At 41.8% G+C, this 22806-nt stretch overlaps 1 protein-coding gene across 7 annotated transcripts in view; it reads right to left on the bottom strand.

Annotated features, from left to right (window-relative positions):
- The window catches only part of Arl15 (ADP-ribosylation factor like GTPase 15), a 384290-nt gene that overhangs the window by 228525 nt on the left and 132959 nt on the right, over positions 1-22806 (bottom strand). For all 7 annotated transcript variants that reach the window (XM_039103515.2, NM_001399590.1, XM_063282576.1 and 4 more), the window contains 2 exons: positions 22477-22621; positions 10416-10475 (listed from right to left, as the gene is read on the bottom strand). In XM_039103515.2, the coding sequence (XP_038959443.1) occupies positions 10416-10475; positions 22477-22621 (205 nt within the window). The remainder of the gene's footprint in view (positions 1-10415; positions 10476-22476; positions 22622-22806) is intronic.

Below are 22806 nucleotides of genomic sequence, written 5' to 3'. Positions count from 1 at the left end.
AAAAATGAAGTTTTCATAAGGAAAAAATGCATTTGATTCTTGGGGAACTCTCTTTCACCATCTAAGTTTATTACATGACTTGAACACACAGCCTTTTGAACTGTTTTGAAAAAAATCCACTTATGAATATATCACCCACTTTTTACTGTTGCTATATACCCTTAGGTAAACTTGCAAAATTCTTTCATTAATTATAGTCTATATCCAGTGTTTTATAGCTGGTTCTATGTATGCTTCTATCGATTTATCTGCCTTTAATTTCATCCAAGTGACATGACACATAGACATACACCACACACGTGCACATAAAGTAATATATGTGTGTATGCCTGAGCATGCATGTGGTATCAGATGTACGTGCGTGTGATCCCATAATTACCCATTTACATATATTCCCACTTGGCACTCAGAAACATTAAATCTGAATATTCATTTATCCATACCTCACTTCTGTAAATATCTTCTATAGCTTCCCCCACATCCCCATACTTTCAAAATATTTGTTCTGCATGGCCTTCTGACGAAACTCTCTAGCTCGCTCTGAAGTCTCAGTAATTCACACCTAAATTGTGTCAACATTTTTACTTAAAATTTTAAAGTCAAATTTCGATTCCTAGGTGGTGGGTTTGATTGTCTCTTGTGAACACAAAGCCTTTCTGTAGCTCTCGGGGCATCTCCTGACCACTTCGTTAGCTCCACGTCTTTGATACCGTCCTCTTCCCACTCTGGATTGGGGATCCTTCCTTTATGGTGTTGACTTTGTTCATACTGTGGCGTGTCATAATTACATGCTCTTCTTTGTGTGAGAGGTCTGTCTGCCAGCTCCTCTGTTTACCGCTGTCTGTTTTCAGTGATTAATGGGGACAGACAAGTGGCTTGTCTCCTGTGTGTGTGGGCTTTCTAACCCACCTGGCAGTCAGTGTACATTGAGACACTGCTCTACCTCTCTGGGTCTAGCACCCACATTCAAGGATTTAGTTTGTGGGTAAACACAGCTGCTATCCCCTACTTAGTGCAAGGAGAAAAGGAAAATAAAGGCACAGCTCCAAATGTGGAGTTCCAATTAATAACTCTGATGAGCTCTTTGATTAATAATCCTGATGAGTTCCACCTCTACCTCATGCCTCCATTGTCTGTGTCCTAAGCTTTGTCTTGCGTTCCTTTCTTTGTACAGATTTAATTCTATCTCGGTTATAGATTTCATTTGCCATTGTTTGATAATTTTCACACACACACACACACACACACACACACACACACACACACACACACACACACACTGTGTGTTCAATACCATGGGTTTGGAACAGGAAAGGAAAACAGAGACCTTTAAACAAAACAAAAAAAAAAAAGAAAGAAAGAAAAAAAGAAAAAGAAAAAAACCTCACACTTTCAATTTTTAGTCGTGTAAGTCCCTTATTACTTTATGTGCTTATATGAAAATGCATAACTAACTTTCTATAACAATACTGCTCACACTGGCAGCTCTTAGAAGGATGGCCAAAATATCAAGATTTAAATGATCATGCGTCTTCAGCAGTCTTTTTTACAATACTTTGGACGTCAGGAAATTAAAAATCAGCAAGTATACGATGCCACCAACGAGGCCAATGACCTGACTGATTCAGTAGTGGATATGTCGGCACTTCTATTTAATTCGGTGAGCTAAGGTATATCATTGAGAGGATATTACTTCTTCACCAGTTGCCAGGAAACCACTACAACGATGGGAGTCTGTCAACGTCTGACTGCTTACCTAATCACTATGCCTGATGCCTGTCTCCCATGAAAACATCCGGAACACTAAGCTGAAGGGCAATTGTATGCACGCGTGTACCTAAATCTGTGTAGCAGGAATCGTATTCTTGAGGCCAGGTATAGAACTGATATTAAATAACATGAATTAAATACTCACAAGCCAACTTCCTCCTTCTAAGGGGGATATCATTACTCTACTGTCTTGAGGAATAATTTAACAATGTGTCCTCTGCCCTGAAACTGCTGGTGTTTCTAATGCTCTGTGTAAGTCTCCCATCTTCTCCCAGCCATAATCGGAGCCTATTGTTCCCTCCATGACTTCTGTCCCTTATGTGTTTGTCTGCATTCTTCTCCTCTGGGAAATCCGCTTCGTTTCATCTTACCCTAGACTGCATCCTGAACTCACGCCAGTTATAGGATATAAATGTGTGTATCCTGCTCACTGAACACATAAAACACAAGTTTCCCTGCATATCTACCACAGCTAAAGATAAAATAAGTGACTGAGGTTAAGGTGGAAAGGAAAGGAAGGACCCAGGGCTGTACAGCCCTCTGCAGTAGCTTAACAGCCAGGGTAAGGCATGCACTGAGCTCCGAGGTCAAATGCATGGCGTATGTTAGGCTCAAACAGGAGAAGAGCTATCAGCGTCAGCAGCTACCAGCATCGAAAAGAAAACTACTTTGGGAATGCTAAGGGCCTTGCCCAATGTCCCCATGGCTTGTTTTGCTGGAGGAAAATACTGGTCTCCTGACTTGCAAAGGCTATTGCTGCAACACCACACTGAAACCAAATACACAGTGAAAATTGGTTGTTATTATGGTAACCCCCGGGAGAAACAGTAATACCTATTCCCTTGTGAGAGACAAGAAGCTAAGCTGAGAAATGTTCCAAGAATATGGTTGGTAGGGCTGCAAGTGGGGAATGACCCGATCCTCTCAAAATGGGAAACCGTGCAGCCTTCAGAAGCACTTGAGATCCCTATTGCCAGGGGGTCAGAGGGCCAGGAAACAAGTTTCTAGAATAATCTTTATGTATACAGTCTTAGAAGTGGATTGTTCAGTACTACCCTGGACTATGACCAAAAAGATAGATTTTTAAAAAATTTCCTAGGGCACTCCTCCAGGAGAAAACAAAAAATTAAGGTCAGGTCTACATGAGCCAGTAACAGACTTCTGGGCCTCTAGATTCATTTCTTTGGCTCAGCTTTCCCTTAGCAAGTGTAAAAAACGCTTGAACACCGCCACCCTGGGATCCCGTTCAACCAATTCAGATAGCTGTGGCCTTTTAACTCCCATCCAAGAGCCTTGGCTTCACCTCAACATCATTTCCCCTAGCACAGCCCAAGCTTCGGTGATAGAGTGCATGGCCCAGGGAGCCAGGAGTCAACCGGCTATTGCTGGTAAAGAACGGTCCGGTTATTTTCTTAGATAAGGAGACAATACTCTATCAAGAGGCTTTGACCACTCAACACTACCCATTACCATAGGCCTGCGACTAGAAAAGGAGAATTTGTGAAAATACCACAGTCCATTCTCAAAGCATCTCTCCCGGGGAGCTTAAGGCAATTTAACTTTTCTCTTCCAGTCCAATCCCTTGGGAAATAAAGTTGGGGTAATGTATTAAAGCTTGTATTTTACAGATATCACAACACAGTAAGGGGCTCAGACACGAAGTGGCAGGGTGTCCTGAGAGAACGCTCCTTGCAGGTCAACATTTCTTCCTTACGGTTCTGTAACAGATACAGAGCATTCATATTTCCTTGGGTACAGCTGCTTACACTTTCCTTACTTGGATGGTTCTGCAGTATCCCGTGAACACTGTCTTATCCAGGCCCCCTTCTGCATTTTCACGTTCTTTTGCCTTGGACACAGTTCCTTGTCCCCTTTACCCCAACACCCATCTCTGCAGATGTCTAGGACTTTTTTCAAAAGTCACACTGCTCTGATACCAGCAGGACACTCTAGGGGCCCCCACCCATCTCCCAGGCCAAAGCAACCAGGTCTATATTACCATACCTTTTCTTTTCCTAGCACAAAATTAACCCCCTGGCTTCTACTACTTCACACTATCTGCTTACTAATCCACTATCAGAACCCTGAGAATTAACAATTCCAGTGTTTTTGTAAGAATACCCTGAGCCCTTTTCCCCATAAGGTGTTGAGGCAGGGCCAAGGAATAGTGCATAAAAACACAGGGGATAACGTGTGAAAGATAGAATGAAAGGGGGATACTTTTCTCTAAAGTAACTTTCAGCAAAGGGAAACAAGAAAACTTTGGGGGGGGTGCGGCAGGGAGTGGTGGTGAAGGACATCAGATGGTCTGGACAGAAAGACAGAAATTATAAGAAACAGGCAGACAGTGTGTCCCCTGGGTCTCTTGACAAGAAGTTTGCCCTGGACAGTTTCTGGAGAGATTAACTAGCACCCGGAGGTGGCCGGTAGGAGAGCTAACAGCAGCACCTTTCCCTGTTAGGAGGCAGCCCCTCCAGGCAAACAAAGAGGCAGGACACAGTCAACATCTGGTTCTGATAACAGCTGGCTGCTCAAAGACACAGCCTTTAAAAAAAATGGCTGAGCTGACAATCCTGAAAAACCCTTCGGTGACCGGCCTGCCAGCTGAGCTAGCCCACCACTGCAGGCAACTTGCCCTTTCTGCAGCTCCTTGCTGCCTTATTTTCTTTACTGGGTCTGGAACCACAAACAACAAAATGAAATATCCCCCAAGGATTTTTTTTCCCCATTTGGTTGACAACTAACAGCCATGAATGCTATGGTAACGGGGACAGCTAACCACCTGTCAGCTTTCTTTTACCTTTCTGAATGCCATCTTCGAAGACTAGACTGCCAAAGGGGATGCTGGGCAGGGATGGGGAAAGGGCTAGAGGAGGATGAAGAGACAACTCAGACAGGACCCGTTAGAATATTAGAGGGAGAAATAAAGAAGACAAGTCTGTCGGCAAAATCATTCATGGTTCCGGAATGTAGTTAGGGAATATTATCACGCCCGGATCTTGATCAATAGATTAAAAAAAAAAAAACAAGTTTGTTAAGAAACCAAATTTCCGTCACTGTAGGCTACAGGTTCATACATGTTCATACATGAGATTTACGTGTTCATACATGTTCATACATGAGATTTCCAATACAGAAAAGGTTATCCATGAACGTAGACACTCTGTAGATTTAGGAACTATGAATTTCAAAGATGAGAAACTATCCAGGCTGCAGCGTCACTGCAGTGTAGACTACGCTCTGAGCTCGGTTAGACAATAGATGTGTCGCTGAACTTGGTAATGTGCTTGAGTTACAAGAGCTAGGTAGAGAACAACTAGGAGACGAAGACGAGAGAGCTCTCAGGTGAAACCTGAGAAAACAGAGGTTAGGGTGGTGAGTATTAGAGCCTGTGGAGTGCTAAGTGAATGTACTCCCTTCCTGGTGGCCTTTTGGTGCCATAATGGGAGACAGCATAGCAGGAGAAAAGAGTATATTGTTGGGGGACAGGGATGGGGGAGAGGAAGGAGGGTACAATGGAAGGGGCAGAGCAAGGGTAAAAAAGAAAGAAAAGTTACCTAAAATTGGTCAATTTAAAAGACCATGAGGGAAAAGGTTTCATTGACAGTTGAATTGTTTCTATTAATTTGTGTGTGTGCATGTATGTGTGCGTGTGTGTGCGTGTGTGTGTGTACTTAGGAAAGCAGTGGGAATATAATTTTAATGAACACAAATCTTACACAGTATTAGGCCAGGCCCTCACAAAATGACTTGACACAGAAACTGATACCACATTTTACAGACAACAAAACACTCGGGAACATAGATGGGCCCAGAATCAAACGCAGTGACTGAGTCTGGAAAGTAGTCGCTGAAGAAGAAAACTTCACTCAAAGAACAATCCATCTGTCCATCAGGATCCCAGCTAGGCATCTCGTAACACATCCAGAACAGGGAAAGCAAGGGGGAGCACAGGCCTCTAATCCTAGCACCCAGGAGGCCTGCAAGGTCAAAGGCAGACTGGGTTGTGAGACCGTACCTCCAAGAGACAAGCGGGTTAATGGAGTCAAACAGAAAGAGGAGCTTTGCGCTAATTTCAGTGGGGACACAATGGCAGGGTCAGCTCCAGGAGAATAGTAAAAATCCCTTCATGGGTTCAGAGTGAACACTTGCTTTCACTAGGCAGGGTGAGGATGGCATTAACCCAGCCATTCTCTCCAGTCCTGTAGGAAATGACTCTTGCTCTAATTAAGGAGGTGAGGAGGACACCATGGTCCCGTCTCCTGTCACTCACCTGGCTTACGCAGTGCTCTCCTCAAAGCTCCAGTCACCAAACCTAGAAAGGGGCCTGGAAACTAATTTGTACTCTAGAAAAACCTGCTGAATGACTGAGTCAGAAGAAAAGGAGTGACTGTGTCAGGGTTCTAGCTAGGCTGGCATCAGAGGCACGCAGAAGGCAGCAGTGCTGCACCCAAAAGGAGGAGGGTGGACCGGATGGCATGGTGAGTCAGATCAGGTTTTTGACCTAAAGACCTCAAACTATGAGAGAGACAGGAACAAAAGGAGAACGTGTGCTGAAAGCAGCCACAACAATGAGACACTTTTAGTAAAGCTTTTAGTGTGCAAATGGGTATCTGTTTTGTCAAGATTGCCTCTGATGATTATATCCCGAACGAAAAAGTGTCAGCATGTGGAGACTTTCAGGGGCGCAGAGAACGATGACTACGGCAGAAGGGGTGAGGTGTGCAAACTCTTTCTCCTGTGCCATGCGCTGTTCCAAATGCTTCGCACGTCCTGTACACTGTATGACATGTGTGTGCCCGTGAACTCACATCTCCTTCTCAGTCTCTGTGTCTTATTATAACCTGTGAGAGGATAAAAGTACCTGTTCCCCATGAAATCACAATGATAACTGAGAACGAGGAAGGGAACAGGAAGGGAGAAACGGAAGCCTTGAGTCCAGAATTCATAGAGAGATAGGCGCAATCACTTACTGCTGTTCTGTTAAATGGACCTGCTACGCGCTACTAAACGTGTGTGTTTATGAGCACGGACTAGTGGGACGGAGCTTCTGCCAGCATTGGTCAGAACACCGGGTAGCATTTACAGAGACTCATAGTCGAAGCTTTGAGAATAAATGACTACCCAACCCTTGGCATTGAATAAGGTATCTCTGTCATCCCAGTCCAAGGCCCGTGCAAGAGGAGGTGCAAGGAAGGAGTGCACTAATGGTCTGTATTGTAGGACACAGTCTTCTGGCCATGGATGGCTCTGGCATGTACTAACTTACAGCAGCTGGAAGGACTTGCACAAGACCGATCCTGTCAACACCCCTTCACGGATTGGAGAAGGGCTCCAAAGGCCCTAGGCCTCCCTGAGGAGCTACTGGCAAGTTCATAGTTGCTGTGGAAGCGAGGAGCCATTTTCTTGGTGATGGAGCCATTGGTAGGAAGCTAGAAGTCTCCTAAATATCCCCTTAATCCAAGCTCATTCATGTAAGCAACCTAAACTCACTGGCTCGTTAAAAAAAAAAAAAAAAAGAGGCTCTTCGGAGAGAGAGAAAATCAAGAGAAATGACAAGAGATCAGAGGGTAACAGGGTAAATATGACCAACATAGTTTTTTATAGATGTATACAAATGTCTCAATGAGATCCCTTATGAAACACAATTAATATATGTTAAAACCACAGGCATAACCAGTGCAGCCTGTTGGGAGTGACAGGTAAGTTGCAGGGGACAAGCTCTTGTGAATACTGGAGACGAGTGGTCTGTCACGGCTGTCAGGCTGAACTGCCTGCTCTCTTTATGTCACCATTTCTCTACAACGTTGGCCGTTGTTTTGCCCATTCATTTCACAGTTTTCCAAACTTTCATTAATTCCCCACAGGTATAGTCAGGATTACCTCTGTCACCAAATCCATAGGGGCTATGTTTTACTTAGACTGACCCTCAGCCCTGGACGCACTGTGGTGGGAAGACGGTGTAAACTGTGGGGAAATACTATGTGAGAAGGAACTGATGCGACGGAGAATCACGAATCAGAAATGCAAAATAACATACCATTATGTAGCCCTATAGGTTATATACATTTCGCACACATGTGAGATATACATGTATATACAAAGCATGGATCTGTTACAGGTACAAACCTAGTTTGTTATTAAGATGACCTGAGGTGACTTTCATTAAACTTAGCTCCATTTTTCATTGTTATCTCATCTTGTCCCCTAAATAAGGAAGACGATAATAAGAGTTCCTGTCATTTTCATTTTAAAACAGTAAGGAATTTAACCTAAGGTTGGGAAGGGGATGATGCCACTCTCCTGTGTTAGGTCCAGGATGATGACAACTGTCTGCACCTTCCTCATGATGCCTCGTTGCTTCCTCGGCTCCCGCCAACTGCCTACCCTGAGTGGTTTCTCCCTTGAATTTTGCATCCTTCCCTCCACTGACAAACTGACTGACTCTGACCTAGCACTGGTGAAGGCAGGTCACCTGCCTTCCCACAGCCGTCCTGAAACACTCAACTCGTGGCCCCTGAGCTTAGAATACTTGACCAAGTAGTTCCCAGGCAACTTGATTTCACTAAGTTCTATTTCTCCCTAAATGGCTGGCATTGAAATGATTCCCTCAGTACCCAGAAATACTATAAATCCCTGAAAAGTTGGCTTCCTTCAATGTGCGAGCCTAGCTCTGCCCGTGCTGCTTCCAGAGTGAGGTAAAACAGAATACCCAACCCTAAGTTTTCAGTAAATAAACAAAGGGGCAACCCATCCTGAAACCAACTCCCTCTGCTGCGTGCCCCGGATGCTATGAAACAGATACACACATTGCACTGAGAAACCTACCTTTTCCAGATGGTTACTCAATGGCCACAGGGTTGTTAAAGTTGAAGACGGAAAAATAATGTATGGTTGGGCCAGAAACTTGTTCTTCCACACTAATGCACACACAAACCCCATTATCGTCAACCCGGAACTAGCCTGCCGCTCTAGTCCAGAGGTTCTGTTCTGTACCGACACTGTTCAGCCTCCTAACAGTAAGTCATGAACTAAAACGTGATCACCAAACACATATGGCATCCTCTCCCTTGTAATTCCCATCATCTCATCAAACTGTCAGGTCAGTTTTGTTTGTAGTGAAAATAAACCTCCTTGAGAAAAGACAAACTCCTATCCTACAGAATCCCAGCCCTCCGAGTTCTTCTTCACTGTGCTCTGTTTCAATGGCATACAGTCAACATTAGGTTCACTCATTCATTTTCCTTACATGTTAAGAAACATTCCCCATTCATTTCACTCAAATAAACATCTTATATAATAAACAGCTTGCCCATTCACAAGTTTGATGCTATCCCTGATGAATGTTCAATGAAAGTCTTTTTAAAAATCTAGCCTAATAATCAAAGCCAAAAGACTTTTCAAACCATACACTTAAGAGTCTACAGATGTTTATATTAGAATCCATGACTAAGAAATGTCTACAAATATTGTCACTGGGAGGATAGCTAGCAGAAAACAAAGCAGTATTCAAATAGTCAAACTATTAGAAAGCAGTCTTAAAACTGTGTACACAGAAGTTATTACAGGGATGTCTCTGTTTTTCTCTGCTTGGCTGCTTTCTGGCTAGGATCAGCATTCATGTTCCTAGGATATTGTAAAACGGTAACACCAAGCGCCTTAAGAGAGAGCTACAATTGCTCAATCATGGATGCTTTCTGATACTGATGCTGTAAGTCACCGTTGGCTGTCCCACTGACAGACACCTGGAAAGGTCAGTCAACACTTTATTGAACAATATAGTAATGCATCAAACATTGATAAGGTGGCGTAAAGCTGGGTGTCTGCACTTTACAACACCCCAAATAAGTCACGATTAGAAGTGACCTTGACATGGAAGGGGGAAAAAAACCAATCACAAAAAGCAGGGTAAGGTCAGCATCACAGATGATTAAGAAGACAGAAGAGAACTTTCTTCTAAGTCACTAAGCTCATCGATATTATACTGAACTCTGGCACTCGGCATTTGCTGGGGCCACAAGAGAATTTAGTAGGTTCACTGAATTGACCGATTTCTTTGTTAATCTGTTTGTGTGGGTTAAGACCCTAACTGACATAAAACACAAATGGAAAAAAAAAAGAAGAAGCCAGACAGAGAGTGTAATGAAAGACTGACTGACGGAGGCTTTGGGGTGTAGCCTATCCAATAAAAGTGCCTGACCAGCAAAGAAACCATTGGCAAAGATTTATTATCGGAATAAATAGATTCTAAAAACACTGGACATAATCAGACCTGCAGTATAAACTCACACATAAATACGATTCTTTGCCCCACATAGCTTAGTTTTTAATTTTACTTTTTTAGATCCTTTTCATCAGCTTCCTTTTAGAATAATTAGCAAATAAAAGACAATGATACAGCACAGCAGGTGCCCTTACTGTAGTCCTTTGACTCACACGTAAGAGAGCAAAGTTTATAGTATACAGCTCTAAAATAACTGCTAATGCATATGTAAAGGAAAGAATTACTATAAAATATATCATTAAGAGAAGGGTAAAAAAAATCATTCACCTAGAATATATTATCACATTTTAATTACATGTAATACGTGAATCGCAACTTGCAAAGTCAAGGGCAGATGTAGAGAGGACTGTGAAATTTATACCTCCAAGTTCTTTTACATTCAAAACGGCGTTCTGGAATGGCACTGCCTTTATACTAAAACCTAAAATTAGAAAAGAGAAAGAAAAGAATTAGCAACTCCTCGCCTTTAACATTGAGACACTTAAGATGGTCAGATCCTGTATTAGAGAAAACTAAAGCTTGCTCACCGTAGCTTATGTTTATACCAGACACATACCATTTCCAATAAAATAGCCTGACATTATTGTCTACTGTTCTGAAATATCACTGAATATTACAGCCCAGTATAATAGCCCCTTTGCCTCAAAATATTTCCCACTCTTTAGAATTGAATGATTATGCAATTTATTTTATCAGTTAGAATAGAGACAGCTGGAAAAACTGAGAAATTTTGAAGAATACATTGAATCTACTGGGGCCCAGGGATCTAATTCTTAATATATTACACTTTTTCCCTCACATATAACCCAGGAACCAGTAATTAAAACACTTAATGGGAACCTTTTATAATTTGATCTTTTTTGCATTTACTAGTATTTCATTTAAGGACACAATTAATAATATACAACTATATTTCCTTTATAAAGTAAAATAATCATTTATACACAAATAATTTAATATAAAGAATGCCATAAAATACTGATAATGTTCACAGAATATAGTTCTGCTTTAACAATATACCTAGGGGGGCTGGAGAAATGGCTCAGTGGTTAAGAGCACTGACTGCTCTTCCAGAGGTCCTGAGTTCAAATCCCAGCAACCGCATGGTGGCTCACAACCATCTGTAATGAAATCCGACGCCCTCTTCTGGTGTGTCTGAAGACAGTTACAGTGTACTTATATATAATAAATAAGTAAATCTAAAAATATATATATATATACATACACACACACATACATACCTAGGGCTTAACTATTCATACTGAAGGCAAAGAATTTAGTTGGAGCATGTAAGAATGTACACACATATGCACACACATGTACAAAGACAAACACTGGATATTTCTGAAAGGTATTGGACCAGCAATGACTTGAGAGAGAATCGGAGACCTGGAAGCCTGCAACAGATTCTTTTGTTTCAATTGAGTATCTTTTCCATGTACTTGTTTTCTATTGTTGTTATTGTTGTTGTTGTTGTTGCTGCTGTTGTTGTTGTTAAAACCCCTACTAATTTTTTTAAAGCTAATTTTTCAGTAGTTTTAGGGTATGTTTTCACGTGTGCAATTACAAGGAAATAGCCATTTTTTGGAAAAAATTCTCAGTAAAGAAGAAGGACATCCAAATTCTTTTCATCTGGGATGTTATGACTGGCAGCAGTGAGAGTGACAAGCTCTCATAAGCGTTCTGTGGGTGAGCGCAATGGCATGGCATTGCTCTGCCTTGTAAACAGGATGTGTCCTTTTGGCTTGGCCTATCTGCTGCATGCCTTCCCTCCATGGTCCTCCAGCAATCCGATAAGCTATACATTACCCTCTGCTTCAAAGGCAGCATTTGAAGAACTGACTTTGGAATCAGACAGAACTAGACTCACTGTAGCTCCTTCACTGTAAGTGAGCAGCCTAGTAGCCTTAGTTTTCTTGTTTGTCCAACATGTAACAGTATTACATCCTAGCCTTGTTAGGGGATGACAAGATGTAGGTACTGGGTCTATTACAGGGTAAGGGTGCATGGTGCAGGGAGCCACTGGATATTCATAAAACAGAAAAGAGAGAGAGACAAAATGAAGGAGGAGGTGAGGTGAGGAGGGAGAGAGGGAGAGAAGAGAGGGGGAGTGGCAGGTGAGAGGGAAAGGCAGAGGGGGAGGGGGATGGCCAGGGGAGAGAGGGAGAGTCCCCTGTGCTAAAATGCTGATGTGTACCTGGGCCTGAAGCAAAGCCTCTCCAGGTGTCTGGCCTCTGGGAAATCAGGGACAGTCGGTGCCAATCACAATACTCCTACAGGCACCAAAATTCCCCTGCAGGAGAATTGGATGCTTGACTCTATCTACCTACCTCACATGGATATTCTATGGATTAAACGGCCACGGTTGTGAAATCCTGGAAACAAAAGGCCTCCGCAGATGCTAAACAGTCTATTAGTGGTTATGCTCATGACAGCTCTCAAGAATGGATTTTCCAGAGAAGCAGGGCAGGTCCCAACTTTCAAAAAGAAAGTTATGGAGCACAGCGGTAATGTCTAATTGGCTTTGATTCTTAAAAGCTGACAACAGGCAGGGACTCAACAGAGAAGTAAAACCCTTCCAGAAATGGTCACAGCCATAGGTGAAATACAACTTTAGAAGTATATTAATCCAGCAGGCAGGTAATGATACTGTTACTGTCTTTAGCTCTTTACAGATCCTCCACAATAAACTAGCTACAAAAAAACCAAGGGTCCAGTGACTAAAGTAAGCAAGGAATTTTATTTATAGGCATATGAATGTTTCTGTGAAATGCTCATGTTTTCTCCTCAGAATGAACATGTGTAGCTAGATTTATACTGCCAATGTATGCATGATCTCCCCTACTATAATCTTTCTATCAGCAGCAGCTAGGTTAACTGCTGCTCAGAAAACAAAGTCCAGATCACCAGAGCAGAAAAGAAAAGAAAAGAAAAAAGAAAAGAAAGGAAAGGAAAGGAAAGGAAAGGACAGGACAGGACAGGACAGGACAGGACAGGACAGGACTTTTCATGGAAGAGAAACAATGTTCTCTATTTTGGTTAGTGTAAATAGACTAAACAAAATTAAAGGAGTAAAATAACGTTTTCAATTCACCTAAGTCCAACCAAGAAGAAAAGAAAAACCACACCATATGCTGTTTCTTTTACAGTGGGTTGGATGAAGTGAAGAGTTAATATTTAGTAGTTTTAAAAAAAAAAGTCAAACCATTAAAATGTTTTCTCCAAGGATCTGAGAAATGAAAACATGGACTAGAGAGTAAGAAGTCTGGGCTCAAACCTTGGTTCTCCCCATTACTACTGCTCGATTTTAGCAGAGAAGTCCTTTCTGATTTATTTTGTTTTGTTTTGTTTTATTATATGCATGTCCCTGAAGATCCCAATGTTGCTGAAGATTTTTACCAGTTGTGGCAAACCCCAGTGGCATCATTGGTACGCTCTCCCTAGAAGAAAGCAAAGCTAAGTGCTACATAGAATACTTGAACCCAGGTCTTGTCACCGGAGCCACGCAGCATTGCAGCGACTCCTGCATGCACCAGTGAGCAGGTGGCTTCACATTAATGCGCTTCCTACTGAGCTAAAGATGTTGGCTCTGACTGGGTAACACGTGTGACTAATAAGCCCACACGTTTATTTTCCTTTGTGTCTATAAATAATTTGACATGAGCAACCCAAATTAATTTTTCTTCAGGTCTACACAACATTGCTGCTTTACTTATGACTAGAACAAAAATAATAGCATGAGTTTAGAAGGACCTTCTTGCTAGACATTATTTAATAAGACCTGGAACTCAGGAAGGAAGTGGTAACTGCCAACTGACTGGGCCGGACAGTATGAACTCCTCCTGCTTCTTCGGGTCCTGAGCCTTCTGACTGCACCTCTGTGTGTCTGTGCTGATGTGACTCGACACTCCCTCAGAGCGCTCAAACTCAAGGCCATGTTTTCATAGGATTCGGCTTTGGATTGTCAGCTATAAAACGAGCAGAGTAGCTCCTTACGATTTCCTCTAAAATTAGGACCCCATTATTTATAATAAACAAGGAGAAGGAAATAATAGTAACAGCTGAGTCAATTCCTAATGGCCTCTAGAATTTGGCTGGAGACCTCGAGGGTAGGTCTCCCTGGGCACCATTCAAATAGCAGGATGGCTGAAGTCTAAGTTACCCACTCACTTTTTCCTGGCCTATCTAAGCCACATTACTAAGGCTGAAACCTCCCCTAAGGTTTAACCCCACAAATTTTAATAAATATATGACTTGCTAACTCCTTGGGGAAATAATTGTTTGCATAGCCTCTCTCAGTCCATGTTTTGCAATCCTTAAATCTAACAAAACCTGTAATACAGGGGAGATGGATTTGAAAGTTTTGCAAAGAGAGACCATTCCTGGAATTGTAACAAACTTACTCTGGAAAGGAAGGCCAGTCTAATTTTATCCATCATGTGTAACACATAAATGTTTTACTTGGGCCTGCACACCAGGTCCTTGTCTCCCCCTCCCCCAAGCCGGCACAAATGCACTTGCACACCTGACGGTGCTTCTGGAACTCCTGGATCCCTCTGAAGAACTGAAAAGGCTGAAGGGAAGGCATTCCAGAGATCTGGTGGTCTCAACCAGGACCAAAAGCATCATTTATGCCATGACAGTTTTGTGATGTTTGGACAAAAATCCAGCAAAATTCTCCTCAATAGGATTTCAACATCATAAAAGGAAATTTAATCTACTGGCATTTGTAAAGCACAATCCCTTAGCAGATACCAAAATTTACTGTTTAGCTTGCTTCTCTGGTTAACCCATGTGAAGCTAACACTGACGTTATTTTAAACACTTCCCTCAACTTCTTGGGACCTTTTTCTGTCTTTCTTTCCAACTGTCATGACCTTTGTCCACTGACAATTTTTCAAGAGCAGAAATATAAACGCATATGTGTAGATCTCCTGAAGAGAGATTTTCAACATCTTTTCAAATCAAAGCACTTCGTTTTCTCTCAGTAGTTCTTGACCTCTATCGATACACTATTCTAAGCCTTTAGATTCCATTCTTTTGGTTCAAAAACAAAAGACAAGTAAATTACCTACAGCTTAGCAACTGTTCTTATCAAGCTCCTAGGAGCCTCAGAGGCAAAGTGCTCCCCGAGACAGAACTCCCTCTTGTTTTCAGACCTCGGGAGGAGCTGCCTAACTTCTCTCTCTTCCTGCTCTCTGGAGGATTTCTTGGCCCGTTGAGTTTTGACAATTCAAGTATCTTTTTAAAGTTATGTCAAAGCTGAAGGACTGTTGAAGTTAACGATCCAATAAAATTTGGATACCCTTTCTTCCTGGAAAAAAAGCAGGCCTGCTTGCTTTGCTGAAACTGGGTGGACCTGCCCTTCTTAGGGAGTGCTATCAGCGCCTCAGATACCCAGGCTGAACAAAGACCCTCTTCTTAATGGTTGAAAACAATTATTTCCTCTTAATTTGATTTATATTTTTAAAATGTTAGAAAAACGGATAAATAATTTAGAACAATAAAATTTCCCCACAGCACATCGTGAGTACATTATTATTATTTTTATATATTCTTGCTCAGTTTACATTCAAAAGCATGCTTCTATAATTTAATTTTTAAAAATGAATATAAATTTAATTTTTTCATTTTCCTTCAACAGAAGACAATACACACACACACACACACACACACATATATATATATATATTCCAATTTAAACCATTTCAATTGAAGTTCTAAATTTTATTTAATAAGCCCCCTTGCTGTGGGACATTTACATTGCTTGAAAATTTTACTTATAAACAATGTTTCAAGGAATTGCCTTAGACATCTAGTTTATATTAGTTATTTATGATAAATTCCCAGCTGTGCCTGTATTAGACCTATTATTTCTATTTCTTACTATGTCGAGAATTTTTCATCAGAAATCAACATTAGAAATCTTAAATCTCATCGGTGATCTCCTATTTTTTAAATTAAAGATATTGAAAATGAAGTTTCTTTCCTCTTTGGTGGTGCTGGGGGTTGAACCTGGGGTTTTGTACATGCTGGGCAAACACTTGACCACCGTGCCTTGCTCCATACTGAAGTTTTCATGTAAACCAGCTCTGCGTTCCAAGTATAGAGGTAAGTTGGTTATAACCTCCTACTAATACGCCACTATAGTGTATATTGCTGGATTATCTGCTTTTAGTATCAGATTAATGCTGATCATATAAAGGAAATGGCCAGTTTTCTCTCCTCTTCAAATTTCTAGAAAATACAGAAAACTAACATATTTCCCCTTTGCCAACACTCTGCCTACCCTGCAAAATGTTTAGCACGATCCATAAACAATGCCAACTTAAGAGTTTTCTTAACTTTAATTTCAGTTTCTTCAGGAGACAAGGACCCATCAGGATTCTCTATATCTTGAGTGTGACTGCAGGGCTTGTCATTTCAAAGAAATGTGTACTTCATCCTCATGATCAAACGCGGTGGCAGAAAGCAGATGTTAATGGTTGGATCATGTGTATTAAATGTTGTTCTGTCATTTGCAAGGTATTGGCAATTTTATCTCTTTTTCAACTTTTCCTGATCACTGTAGCTAAACCATATTAATTGTATTTATCTTTTCAAAATCGATAATCAAGTGTCTGGTTTTATTAATCCTTTCTATTATTAATTAGCTTAAGTGGCTTTTTAACTTTGATCTTTATTATTTATTTTCTATTTAGAGATAAATCTATTATTTTGTTTTAGTTTCTGTTTGAAGCTAAGCCCATTGACTCAAGGCTCTACTTTTCTTATCTTTCTAAGATTTATTTGTGTGTTTGTGAGTTTTACTTGCCTGTCTGTGTACTACATGTGCCTGGGGCTAGAAGAGGGTGTTGGCTCTCCTGGAACTGGAGGCACCCTGTGGATGCTGAGATGTGAACCCAGATTCTCTGCAATAGCAAGTGCTCTTAACCTCTGAGCCATCTCTCCAGTCCCAAGTCCCTTCTTTTCAAATATCAGTGCTCAGTCCTATAAAATACTGCTCAGTCCTCAAATACTGCTTTTAAGACATATATCACAAGTTCTGATAAGTTGTCATTTGGTACAACACAGTTAGATTTTCTCTTGTGAGTTCTCAATTAATAGGTTAGCAAGAAACAATTTAGTTTTCAAATATTTGGAAACCATCCTAAGGCTGTTCTTGTTAATGATTTCTAGTTCAATCATAAGAAAATGATGAGCCTATCCAACCCATAGTAAGGGGAACACATATAACCCAAAATTACTCAAAACACTGTAAGGTGCGTGTGTGTGTGTGTGTGTGTGTGTGTGTGTGTGTGTTGTGTGTGTGTGTGAGTGTGACAGAGAGAGACAGAGAGAGACAGAGAGAGAGAGACAGAGAGAGACAGAGAGAGAGACAGAAAGAGAGAGAGACAGAGAGAGAGAGACAGAGAGAGAGAGGGGATGTGTGTAGGAGGATATCTTCAGTCAACTCCATTGGCATGAATTCTACAGATAACAATGTTTAAAGGCTAGATTTGATATGCCTGTTGCAATTTGAAAATATATTTAGATTAGGAGTCCATATAAACTAACTGATATGTGCTTTATATATTGCAGCAGATAATAATTAATTTAGTACATGTTCAAAGGCACTTGGAAGGAATGGATGTTTTCTAGGGTTGGGTAGGGAGATCTGTAAAAATTAACCAGGTCATGTTGGTGGAGAGCATTGTTCAAGTCTATCATCTCTATCTAGACTGATAGACTCTATCAGCCTATAATTTTCAATTGGTGCAGGAGAAGTTTCTCATTTTAACTCTGGGCTTATCTACTTCAGTCTGCTCTTCTGTCATTTTTTGTGTTATGTACTTTGAAGACCTATTGTTAGGTACACAAGCACCCAGTTCCCTCAGGTAAAATGATCCCTTCTCTATGCAACAAACTTTGCTGTTCTCCATATCAGTTTTGGCTCTAAAGTTTACACTGTCTGACGTTAGGGCCTGGCTGTGGTGGCACACACCTTTATTCCTAGCACTGTGGAGGGAGAGATGTTCTTTCTATCCTCCCTCCCTTGAAGCCCTTCAGACTTTCCTTCACTCTCAGATGACCATGCCTACACACATCCCCTAGAGTGCTTACTGTCCCCATGGAAACAAATGTCCATAGCACATTCTCTTTTTAATGTGTCCTGAAAAAAAATGGTTTATACATAATCTCATGAAGAACCAAGGAGTAATGATTGAGTCTGCACAACTCATCGGCACTTCCCGTACACTACTTCTCATTTTTCTAGGTGGTATCTAGCCCAATAATCTAGTGGAACTGTCCCACAGGCACCACTTTGTAGCGCATTGCTGCTGTAACCAAGGCCCCTTTCAGACTTTCAACTCGACTCTGTTTTGTTTGATGTCTTGGCTGTAACTGACTTACATTATATTATATAGAAATGCCTGGATTAAGATTCTTTAACAACCACAGATGCAGGAACTCACCAGGGTGGGGACGTTTATCTGACTTAACTGATGCCGTGCTGCAGCCCAGCTCAGTGGCAGACACAGTAAAACACTCAATAACCATGACATGGATGAATGAAATTCAGTTATGCTTAGCGCTCCTCTTCGCTCTCTACTGTTGCTAGCCAACCTCACTCAAGCCCACACTTCAGTAGTATCTCAAGGCTTTACCTGCTGTTCTAAATTTTTTTTCTAACTGTTCACTTCAGCATCTGAAACAGTGCTAGATGTCCCATTGATACCAACTTGGGATGTCCCAAGCACCCTTATCATTTTTCATTTACTTTACAGCTGCCTAGTGTGGTTTCTCTACTTCTTTTTGTGGCTTTCCCCTAAACACCATGTTAGAAATTTGAGTCATAATTAAATTTTCTTTTTTGGCCTGGAGAGATGGCTCAGTGGTTAAGAGCACTGACTGCTCTTCCAGAGGTCATGAGTTCAAATCCCAGCAACCACATGGTGGCTCATAACCATCTGTAATGAGAACTGATGCCTTCTTCTGGTGTGTCTGAAGAGAGTGATGGTGTACTCATCTATATAAAATAAATAAATCTTTAAATTCTTTTTCCATCATCCAATATGACTGCCATTTTCACAGCATTGGTTTCATGTGCTCCTAACTCAGCATCCCGACAATTATTGTCTCTGTTAGCTCATCTCTCCATATTACAGATGTCTCCCAAGAGCTTTTCCATTCTCTAGGCCTGACACCAACACCTCCTACAGCACCATGAACCTTGACCAGTAAGACAGACTTTTCTCTGAATCACTTGTTTTAGATCCCAAATACCCTTGCCTCATTAATCATGGCTTAGGATCCTAACCATCTAGTGAAGCACTTTTCTAACATAATGATCACTAGGAAGCCTTTTTTGATCTCTCAGGATAGGAATCATGTGCAACTTTCAGGCCTATACCGTCCATCGAGGACAACCCACATCACAAAGCACAACACATATCACAGTATCTTACGTAGGACCTGGCATGTAATAAGCAATCAAGTGTGAGCACTTTACCATGGGAAAACTTATCTTCCAAACCCAGTATAAACTTATTGATGGCAAGGACCTCTAAAGAGGCCTCCAGAGAGGGCCTGTGCTAAGCTCAAAATAGCTGCAACTCACAGAATTTTGATACCCAAAATGTTAGCCAACTTGCTATCTAATTCATCAGAAAATCAGCTAACCGAAGTGTTATGATTAGTTCCAGTAAAAGGGAAACATAAATTACTTAAAATTTTAACAGAAACAAGCTTAAAACACATTACAACTGACTAATAAATCCTGAAAACATTTGCAGGTAAGTTTCCCATTGCTATTCGACACTACTCTCCTATACACAGTGCCATGTGATGCCTGACAGGTGAGGAAAATATTAAGAACAAATACTTTTGTTGTTCTTACACTTAATTTGGATGCTACTTTGCCTGAAAGGAGTTTGTAATGCTAATGGTGTTTATGTAACTTCATAGCACATTACTCAAAAGATAGACTTCTAGAGACAACCGTGTGCTTGCATGGTCTGAGGTCTTAAGTAGCCCTGAACTTCATTTAAAAACTGGACTCGGCATCCTACCTCCGTGCCTAGCTATGTTAAAATCAACAGATCACTATGTTACTCGGGTGATTTAAAAGCAGAATAAAAACAAACTGATTCTTACTTATGGAAGAAGATATTGTGAAGCTCACAGAGGGTAAGGTGGTTAAAAACACTATGGAGATCAAATTTAGTATCATTTGCTTATTCATTCAACAAATGTCTACATCTAAGTCCAAACTCTGTGCCTCTGTTTACATCAAGTAAGATGTGCTATCTGTCCTTAGTAGCTTAGGAAGAGCAGGCATGGCAAGGAAGCAGTTGATAGATGCTGATGGGGGGACTAGGTGGGGGGAGAGAGAAGATTCAGTGCTGAATACAGGAAAAGGAGGCTCCCCAGGAGCTTTGCGCAGAGGGTCTAGGCATCAACTCTCTTCTCGTCCTCTGCAGTTACCAGTATTGACACCTGCTCTCACCCTCCCTTTTTACTACAGGCATATACACATGAATTTCTTCATAGATCAAACATCTTTTTAATATTTAACTCTTAAGATCTAAAAAGGTCTTCATGTTCCTCTAACTTGGTTTTTCTCTAAACCTGAGCTGAACTGATGTGGAATTCCTGATCACCAATATTTTTCCTACTTAAGAAACCCAAGTGAATGATTTCCTCACCCACCATCAGCTGAGCCAGGAATTGAGTCAACTGTTGGCGTCCCTTCCTTCTTTGTCCCAAGCCAACTGATTACCAAGTGCTGCCAATTCCCTCAAACATTTCTCTAGCCATTCTCAGCTCTCCGTTTTTCCTGTGAGTGCCTCACTTAAGGCCTTTAGTGCACCTCAAGTGCACCATCATCATCCAGGGGCCCCTCACAGTTCAGGCCCCAAATCAAGGCCGGCCTCATCCTTCTCAAATGGACATCCGAGCGTGCTGTTTCCTTGCTTATAAGGTTCTGAGATCTCTGTGCACTACAGGTGAAGTTAAAGTCTCTCGATTTGGTGTAAATTTGCCCAGACTCAGTATTTCTTATTATTTGCCACCTGACATGCCATGACACAGATAACCCTGCAGAAACACGGTTCTAGGAGGCCCTACCCTGACGTACACTCCCGAGGTCCCATAACCATGCTTTCTCTTGCTTCTTCTACCCTAATTTCTTGTCTCTGCTTACTAACCTGGCTCACTGACCAGCTTCCAATCCAATGGGGAGAGCTTTACCATGTACCCCACCTCTGCGCAGCACATGGTGTTGATAACAGCTTTCTTATAAAGCCTGTCTTGGTGATCAGTGGACTACTTGTCTGTACTACTGGGCTCACATATAACAGCATCTAATGGCAAGTGTTCAAAAGCTGGGCTGAAAGAGCTGCGTTTTTTTTCTGATGGGCAATTCTACCTCAGTCGCCCTTTTCTTCACCTACAACCATTCTGCCATGACTGTAGAGAATGCACACTCTTCTGTCTCATTGTCAAAAGAGTAAAGAGGAAGCCTTAGGGAAAGGTGGGAGTGGGGTTCTCGACTCTGCTGATGATGCCATTTTGGGTTAGGTAATTCCTTTTTTCGAGCCACAGACTACCGGCAACACAAGCCTAGAACAATTATATAAGCCAGAAGCATCCTCACCCAGCCCTGACAGCCAACCTGTCTTCATATTGCCAGGTATTGCCCCTCTGCATGGGGCATATCTCCTGACTTAAAAAACAAAAACAACAACACTGTTTGGAGCAGGAAAGAGGGCTTAGCAGTTAACAGCACTAACTGTTCTTCCAGAGGGCCTGGGTTTGATTCCCAGAACCCATATGACTGCTAATGAATACCCATAACTCCAGTCCCAGGGGATCTGTGCCCTCTTCTGGCACAGACATACCTTCAGGTAAAATGTGACATGTAAAATAAGAATAAATAAATCTCAAAACAACACTTTTTTTGAAACCCCTGTATTTTTGACTGTCTTCAAGTCGTAAAACGTGGTGAAGAGTAAAGGATCAACAGTGCTCAAACTGTCTGTCGTTGTAGGAGAAAAGGCGAGATGAGGAAGCTCAGTGCACATCACGAGTGCTGAGGAGCAAGCACGTGACCAACGCAAGTCAGCTGGAAGAACCCAGCAAGGGGGACAGCACCCGAGAAGCCCAAGGCTTCAACTCCCCAGACTCCAGGGTTAGGTTTTATAAGTGTTTTTGTGAGCTTGATTTATTCTGTGTCACTGAAACGAACAGAGAAGGGGATGTGGGATATAGCTATTGCATGTTAATATTTTTTTTTCCAGAAAAAGAAGCAGAGGATTTAAAGTCAAAGTAGGCATCCTACTACATGATGGACTGAATTGGCAGTGGAGGTCACATAGGCAGCGTAGGCTGAAACTGGCTACCCTGGAGACGAGGAGACAGAGGGTCGACACAACACCCACCTGTGGTTGACACAACGTTCTCCGGGCTTTCGCTGCAGAGCTTGGACAACAGACTGGTCTTCCCAGAGCCTGTGAGACCTATACAAACCAAATCATATTCGGGGCGAGCAGGTGGTGGTCCCTTGCAGCAAAGTGCTCGAAAACACTGCCAAGACAAAGAAAGGGAGGCAAACCTCAGTTAAAGTCAGGACAGCCATACAAGTGTGAAGGTTTTAACTAAGCACCCCATCAAAATGAAGCAGGAATGGGGGACGCCTGGGCCACACCACATCGTCAAAGTAATCAACATTCCTGAGAGTGTTACACAGCAGCCAGCCATGAGGCCTGCCT

The sequence above is a fragment of the Rattus norvegicus genome, chromosome 2, assembly GCF_036323735.1.
Source record: "Rattus norvegicus strain BN/NHsdMcwi chromosome 2, GRCr8, whole genome shotgun sequence".
NCBI lineage: Eukaryota > Metazoa > Chordata > Mammalia > Rodentia > Muridae > Rattus > Rattus norvegicus.
Note: the sequence above shows the minus strand (reverse complement) of the source record. Positions and strands in the feature narration are given on the sequence as shown.